The sequence below is a fragment of the Calidris pugnax genome, unplaced genomic scaffold (assembly GCF_001431845.1).
Source record: "Calidris pugnax isolate Ruff unplaced genomic scaffold, ASM143184v1 scaffold93, whole genome shotgun sequence".
Classification (NCBI taxonomy): Eukaryota; Metazoa; Chordata; class Aves; order Charadriiformes; family Scolopacidae; genus Calidris; species Calidris pugnax.
In genome coordinates, this window is record NW_015090807.1 from 109,126 (window position 1) to 117,516 (window position 8,391).

Below are 8,391 nucleotides of genomic sequence, written 5' to 3' on the forward strand. Positions count from 1 at the left end.
TATTTCTGAATGAATGTACATTATTTTCTTTTTTCGTTGCATGAGCTGACCACTAATGTGAAGATGCCTCTCTTGAGCCAGAGGTTGGATCAAGTGACATCTAGAAATCCTTTCTGACATAACATTTTTCTACAACTGTGTGACAGCAATTCTTTCTGTCCTGCCTGTCTCCTCTGCTAACTTATCAAGCTACGTAAAGTGACTACATACGCTCTGGACATTGGTTTATATAACAACTAGCTCAGAGACAAACACTAACCTGTTTGGTGCTGTTTCAAGGTATTTTCACTCACTTTATATGTCACCCACCAACCTTCATTATTTGGTGACTGACACAGAAGGAGCCAACGTGGGAAAGCTAAGTAGGCAAGATACACATACTCCACAACAGCTGTGTTTCTCTTCCCTATAAAACCTGCAACATAGCTTTGAATTTACCAGACAGGATAACTTTTTTCAGTCAAAAATTAAATATTAGGTTACAGGAGATAGGCCTATGAAAGTATCAGTTCACTGCTCAGTCAAAAAAAAAATGCAAATCAAATAAAATCAAATTAAAAACTTCAAATAATTTAATACAATCCTTCATTGACTGTATTTTTTATAAAAGAGTTTCCTTTTTTCCTTTAAAAAAAGGAAACAAACAAGACAGATGCTTTGTAACTGCAAACTGTGTTTGCTCGTTTTCTACTACCTTTCTGATGCCAATGACACATGAAAGGGCTGCAAATCATTCTATCAATGAAACAGGTGGAGAAGGTTACCTGAAGGAGTTTGTTTGTGCAAAGCACAGGAAGTAATGTCCTTACTCTAATTCTGGTGGAGACTATAGCGACTTCACACCTATTGTACCTGAGTTTATGCAACCTTGATGCCCTGCACAACCGATGTTTTTTTTTCCATGAACCTCTCTATGGGTATCCCTTTGCAGACCAGAAGGAAACGCACAGTGACCTGTTGCAGCTTGTCAATGATACATGCAAATCAATACAAAACATAAAATAGAACAAAGATATTCCAGTGCCTTACGATGTACCTCATCAGATAAAAGTGTTTCATCTCTAAGGACTCATTGTTAGGAACTATAACCATGTTTACACTTGAGAAATTTGGTGGTCTAGCAACAAAAGTCGCGACTTGAACCTTGTATGCAGATGGATGTCTTTTTTTCAGATATTTTTCAGAATAAGAATTCAGCTTTTCCTTGCATAACTGTAGATTCCCAAAGGTATGTTTTATCTTTAGCTCCTGTTATTATTGCTTCACATTATCTCTCTTTCCTTGGAACAGGATAACGTGGACCTTGGTGACCTGATGTTTTCACTCTGCTACCTTCCAACAGCTGGTAGACTAACTATTACAATAATAAAGGCAAGAAATTTAAAGGCAATGGATATCACAGGAGCATCAGGTAGGAATTAATTTAATTCTCAATGCCAGTTTCTCTATTTCCCTCCTGAGACACAGAATCCAGCATGTCAAATCCCAGAATGATTTTTGAGAAGAGAGAGAGTTCTTAGACTGCAAGCTCTTGAGTTACTTGAGTATAGGATTTTCTAAGAAATAAATAGCATATATTTTAGTTTCTCCCATTGCAGCCACTAGTTTAAAATAATCTGCTCCTAAAAAAACCTGAAGATTATTATTTCTAAAGTGACTGTGATTCAGTAAAGCATGAGTTGGCCAAAATGCGTTCATAACACTGGGAATTTGTTTGTACAGCAGCCTATTTGTTATGGTTACGGCAGTGAGGCAGACTGACCCTCTCTGACAACCCCCAAGAGCCACTGAGCCAATTGTGCTGTTGCTGGCATATGGACCAAACAGTAATCATCCCAGTTTCCTTTCAGCAACCCTTTCAAAAATTGATGATCAAACCAAAAATCTAATTTAAGTAAGAAATAAATACTAGCAGGGAGTTGTAGAACTCTCAGAAAGGAGCTAAAAAGAAGTATCGTTTTTTTTTACTACATGCAGGAGTTTAAAAATAATTATAATACTCTTGAGAAATATAAGCCACTAATTGTTACACTTTGAATTATATTTAACCGTACATCAGTAAGTCCCACTCTGCAAAATATTGTGATCTCCTGTCTGTCCTACAAATCTGTACAAGTAATTAGGCTGTTATAAATAGGCTGATACAGAGGCTGTTGTATAAAACAGTCATGTATAACACGGCTCAGTGGATATTTTAATACCCTTTGAGAAGCCGGTACACAACAAGGAGCTTCTTGAGCCTAAATTGTTCATTCTAAGCAGTCAACCAGGTAAAGCTTTCAAAGCTCCACTGCCTCCCAGGCATGCCATGGTAATAAAGAAGCTCAAATTCCAGTCAGGTCCAGGTGACTAATTCTGCAAGCAGATATGGGCATAAAAAAGGCTGCTCCTTTCCATTTATGTTTGCTTAGAAACAAGGAAAGAAAACCAATGTTGTTCTTATGATTCACACAGATCCCTACGTGAAGGTTTCTTTAATGTGTGAAGGAAGGCGACTAAAGAAAAGAAAAACTTCCACCAAGAGGAATACCCTTAATCCCGTTTACAATGAAGCCATAGTCTTTGACGTCCCTCCAGAAAACATTGACCAAATTAACTTGTCGATAGCTGTTATGGATTATGACCGGTGAGATACCTGTAGCTGTAAAATAGTATCATCTATTGGCTTACAAAATCCTGCACAGTAGATTTGCATCCAGAAACAAAGTTATCATTTTTTTCCCAATAAATGGGAAATTAATGTCATGTTGATTTTGGTAGAAGACTAAACTTTCTTGTACTGGCAGGCAAAATTTCTTTTCTAAATCTTAAAGTACAGATTTGCATCCATAGCTAATATAACTAAGCTGCATATATGTTTGCCAGAACTGAAATAACTGAACATATAATCAGACAGTCCACATATTGACGTTCTGTTTGTGCACAATTACGCTAACCTCTTAGACACACACCTGCATTTCTAAAATTGTGGCCTAGAGTTTACTTGGTTTTGCAACTAATTACAGAATGAAGGCAAAGAACTTTTTACATTCTTCATGCAAAAATAAGAAACAAATGCACACAGACACACAGTGCATGCTATAACGGAGAAAATATTAAATTATACTGATTAGTGGGAAATCCAAGAAGCAAATTAATGTGTTTTATAATTTATTAAATTTTTCAGGAAAAAAATTGTAAAAATCTGTGATTAATGTTTCTAATGAAATATGTAAATGGTATGGTTCTAAAGGTAAAATTTTAAGAAAAAAATATTATGGAACATTTTCACAGTGTAGGTCACAATGAGGTCATTGGAGTATGTCAAGTAGGCAACGATGCAGAAAGTCTAGGTCGTGACCACTGGAACGAAATGCTCTCCTACCCTCGGAAACCCATTGCTCATTGGCATCCTCTTGCAGAGGTAAGACTTTGATTTCTTGTTTCCCCGTTGCTATAATTGTGAATATTCTTCCATATAGCATTAGAATTTGGATCAAATTTTATGAGCAATACCAAGATCCACATGCATGCACTAAATCCTAGAAAACAGCTCAGGAACAGCAATATTAAAAGTCAAACATAACACGCAAGTTAAGTATGCTCCTTCCAATTTTAGGGGGACAGAAAGTAATTAATGTCTTTAATATATACATCAAAACACCAAACATTATACAATAGATTAAGGGTTTGGTTTTGTTTTTTAAATAAGATCTTGGGTAACTTTCACTGGTAATTGATATAAAGAAATGGACCTTGTTTACAGAACAACCAAGACCTATTTTTTAATATATATATATATATAACAATCTCATCTGACTTTTCCTTTTGTAAGAATATGTCATCCATGCCACTAGCACATCTCAAGGGAGGCCTAACTGCACTGAAAAAAAATATGTTTAAGTGTCTCTGGAGATCTGAGGCGTTGATAAGAAGCCACTCAATCACAAAAGCTTTTCAAGGTTCCTATGGTTTTTTTTGTTTTGTTTTGTTTTGTTTTTTGTCTTTAGGGCCCTATTCAGCAGAAATGTTATGCAGGTCTTCTGCGCTTGGATGGCTGCCGAAGAGGCTTCCTCACCCTTTTAACCTATTCAGCAGAAATTTGGCATTCCTGTTGAACTCTTTCTTAGCCATATCCTCAGGGGCTATTCCAGAGAGTCCAGTGGGGTAAAGATGTCCTTTTAATCCCTCTGTCTAATCCTCTCCCCAAGACAGGAAATGCTAATCCTGATTCATGAGATATAAAAATTCATGAAAGATCTAACTAAATTGCTTCCTAAGAGTTACCATAACTTACTTTTACTGTTGCAGTAATGCCAGTCAAAAGAAACTACCATGTTTACAACCAACCACAGTGTAACCCCAATGCTGAGAGGCAGGAAAGATCATTGTATTCATATCAAGCCACAAATAATGCCGTAAGCAGCCTCTCTGCATATACACTATGCTTCAGAGTGCAGCCACGTTACTAGAATACAGCTGAGGACTTAACCTGCTTGCTTGTAAGCACTAACACTAGGCAGTTCCATACATTCCATACATTTTGAACACCATTAGGTGTTCAAAATATGGGGTTGATGAAGTGCTGGGAGGTATGGTTTAGTGATGATGCTCCTTGTTTGTTGTGTGGGTGTCTATTTTTGTCAGTTAGGTTGACGGTTGGACAAGATGATCTTTAAGGTCCCTTCCAACCTAGAAGATTCTGTGATTCTGTGATAATTGTAAAGCAATAGGAAATTTGCTACAATGGCAAAAATACCAGTCCTGTCCTGTTTCCCTAAGCAATTACATTTACTGGTGCCCGGGCAGCTCAGGAGCACAGTTTCAGCAGGGAGATGTTTGAGTGCTCGCAGGCTCTGTTGCAGCAGGAACACTCCATGCCTTTTCGGAGCATAAGTGCTGCCAGCATGCAAGTATGCTGTGAAAGAAGATGGAGAAAAATGGGGGAGATCTGCCTATATACGTTTGTGCCCTCAATGGCCAGCTAGCAAAGTGCCACACTTGAAATGTCTACTTGAAATGGACATTTGGGACTTAGAAAACACATCATCAAGCTCCCAGCAGCAGCCAAGCATTGATAGGAATGGCCTGACAAAGCACACGGGGAGCAGTGTAGTGGTTACTATTTCCCTGAACACGAGATGTGTCTCTTAGCACAAGTTGTTTCCACCCTTATATCCAACCTGTCTTCCCTCTGATAAATTTTATTGCAGCCAGAGCCCACAATTAGGTTTTGACAGCTCTTGCCTTTTTACAGGCATCCTCTTCTTTTCATACATGCCTGGCTAACTCCTTTAGATTCATTACTGTGGATTGCTTTTCATGTCACTGAGCTAAACAGAGACATATTTTTTTCCTTCCCAGGAATCAAGTGGGGGAGGGTGTCCAGCGCATCCAGGCTGTGCAGAGAAATATATACACAGCATATCATTTTGGTTCCTGAATCAGGATTAGACTCAGCGACAGCTTCTGGAACCTCTGTGGCCACAGCCATAGGACCCTGAATATTTGCTGAATAGGACCCTCAGTCTTCTACTGTGTGAAGAGCTATTGGTTTCAAGTAGCGTGATGTTATCCATTGTAGCATTAATTCTCCAGCTGACACTATTGCTACTGATAGATTATTTGTATGGTCATAAGCATTACCCAAATTTAAGTCATCGTTTCTGTTCATTAGAATAACCCAGGTTTTACAAGAAACATGATAGCAATGAAAACTAACAATTATGGGAAGCGGCAACAAATGTGGTTCTTGTATTTGCAAAAAAGGTGCAGCATTGTGAATGGATAGCTTTCTAAATCATTTTTTTTCAAGAATTATTGTCATCAGACATTTATTTTTTGGTGTCCTCAGTCTCAGTTGATGCCTCCTTTCACCTTACATGAACACAAATTAATATGGTTATTTTCAGAAATCCTTCAAATCTGAAAAACTAAAAAAAAAAAATTCTGTTGGGTGAGAACAAGATACATACGGTATTTGCAATAACAGTATGTTCTTTTAGAAAGGAGATACCCATCTGTATAACACGGAGGCTGTTAGTTCTCAACCTTTGTAAATGATTTCCCAGTCGATGTTTCTTAATTGTGTCCATGATGCTGCAAAAAGTTGGAAGCATATCACGCTCCATCATACAAACACACACACACGTGTGCATCTGCACACACACACAATGCTATTGTAAAATGCTGTTCCAAATACATAGTGCCTGTGAAGATTTTATTATTTGTAGTACAATTAACAGGGCTATTTTACATGATGGTATATTGTAAATGCTGACAAATTCTGACCATTAAAAAAAAATAATCAAATCACTGAGTTCTTTCACATGATGAAATCTATTTCCCAGAACAAGAGCCCCTGGGATAAATTTCTGCCACTTATTTAGCCATGCATGGAGTTCTCTTTCCCTTCAAACTTTTCTGGAGAGAATTTGATTCAAGTTTTTACATCAGGACTTTTATTTAAAAAACAAAAACGCAGAGTATGGGTATTTTATACAATCTAGTTGCCTGCTACATACTTACAGAGAGGGAGCCCTGGTCTTGATATATAGGTCAGATAAGTTTATGTGCACACACACTGCTTCATGTCTTGTATGTGTTGAATGCTCACCAAGCAATTTTGCCAACACAAATATGCATGCACAGATTGAAGAAAATATTTGAAAATTTGTTCCAAAATCTGAAAAATTAGTTTTATAACCTATCAGTTGAGGATCTTCCAGAAAATCGGAATTGCTAGTGGGTAAAGCATAGCTTGGCACTTGCAGGAAAACTTGGATCTTGCAGCTCTAAAGCAGAAGTACTGTAAGTCAGTGCTTCTCAAAGTCTCATGCCATGCCATGTAGAATATAGCTACCACATAAAAGGATAACCCTCGCAAGCTAAACTCCTCAAAACTCACACAAGCAAAATTTCAGATGGGTAATTGGGCATTTCCAGAAGAAAAAAAAACAGGTATAAAGTTGCCCTGGCAAAACGACACTTTCAACTGCAGCTTTATATCAGCAGACTAGTGATATGATACAACGTTCATATGTGTTCATGCATGATCATGATCATCACTCCAGGCAAAATCCTGCACTCTTTACTCAGGCCCATCTCTGGGGAGTCAACATGGAGAGACGGGCATAAGCAAAGAAGGAAGACCTCTTCCTTTGGAGTAGAGTTCTTTGATTTCCTGGACAACTCATTATAAATGCATCCTGCCTGGAATGCAGAGCAGGCAGCCACACGCTTTCCCACTGCAATGTTAGCAACAATAGCTTCTATAAAAAAGAAAACACCTATGCAGCAGCCTCATTTGGTATCCATGGAAGAGTGCAGGAGCCTTTCTAAGATTTGTCCCTAGCAACTCAAAGGGGCATCAACTGAAAAGCTGTATCATTATAATTGCCAGTGTTTTTTAATTTTATTACCATACTCAGTTTATTTAATGCTCAAGGGTCTGGCATCAAGAGAGTGATTTTGAACAGAGTTCTATTTAAAAAAAAAAAATAATAAAAAATCTGCACAGTGAGCATATAAAGTAGAAAAGTGGAATCCAGCACACCTTAAAGTCTTGGGGACGAGGAAGAAAACCCAATTTTTTATTAAATTCTCCTAATTCTTGCTAACTCATGACTTGCAAACTGTTACTCAGGCTGTGGCATTACTATGTGCTTTTTACAAATATCTGCCTTATCATAGTGCATATATGGAATGATAGCTATTTTCTATATTTGGATATTTCACCCTTCACCTTTATACTCCACTCAAGAAATGCTATTCCCTAGACCTGAAATATTTTCATGTTATGGTTCTGGTGGGCCAGTCAGGACACTGCTGCTATCTTTGGACTGTAGTATGCTAATACAATAGTACATTGGAAGAAACAGAGGATCTACTGCTACAAAATCACCTGGAAACCCAGAGAAAATGATGATCCCATTACTGTTCAGTCCTTCTTATCTGAACTATGATTCTGAGAGGTAAATTACTAGAAGGCTCGCAAGAATAATTTCAAAGCTGGAACCCTCATTTGTTTTCTTATTTCCTGTGAATGCATAATCACACTGTATGACAAGTATCATAATTCCAAAATAGAAAAGGAAATCCCTTAGAAATGCATCTCAGCAAGATCATAATCCCACTTCACTCATTAACAATGTGCTATTAAACTGTTACTTTTAGTTTTCCATAACAAGCCACTATTTCAGATGTTATTTTATGCAAAAGCAGTGAGTGTCAATGAAAAAGCCTTTCAAGGTACTGACACTGAGGCAGAGTGTAATGGGCAGTTGTGTGATATTCTCACCAAACACTCGCAGCACAACCCTTCTGCAGCTGAGTGCTGAAATATTTATCTGTTTCCACCAAAGTCATAAGACATTAAAAGCATTTCTGTTCTCTTTTGTTTCTTTACCCCCC

General features: G+C 37.7%; 1 protein-coding gene across 5 annotated transcripts in view; it reads left to right on the forward strand.

The window, feature by feature from the left end:
* The window catches only part of SYT9 (synaptotagmin 9), a 71,697-nt gene that overhangs the window by 61,492 nt on the left and 1,814 nt on the right, over window positions 1-8,391 (forward strand). The window contains exons 4-8 of one of the 5 annotated variants that reach the window (XM_014938326.1): window positions 1,291-1,411; window positions 2,455-2,626; window positions 3,274-3,403; window positions 3,990-4,146; window positions 5,344-6,291. In XM_014938326.1, the coding sequence (XP_014793812.1) occupies window positions 1,291-1,411; window positions 2,455-2,626; window positions 3,274-3,403; window positions 3,990-4,097 (531 nt within the window). In that variant the 3' untranslated portion in view covers window positions 4,098-4,146; window positions 5,344-6,291. Of the gene's footprint in view, window positions 1-1,290; window positions 1,412-2,454; window positions 2,627-3,273; window positions 3,404-3,989; window positions 4,147-5,343; window positions 6,292-8,391 lie in introns of those variants that run through there. The other 4 variants (XR_001411507.1, XM_014938327.1, XR_001411506.1 and 1 more) reach the window with 4 other exon arrangements.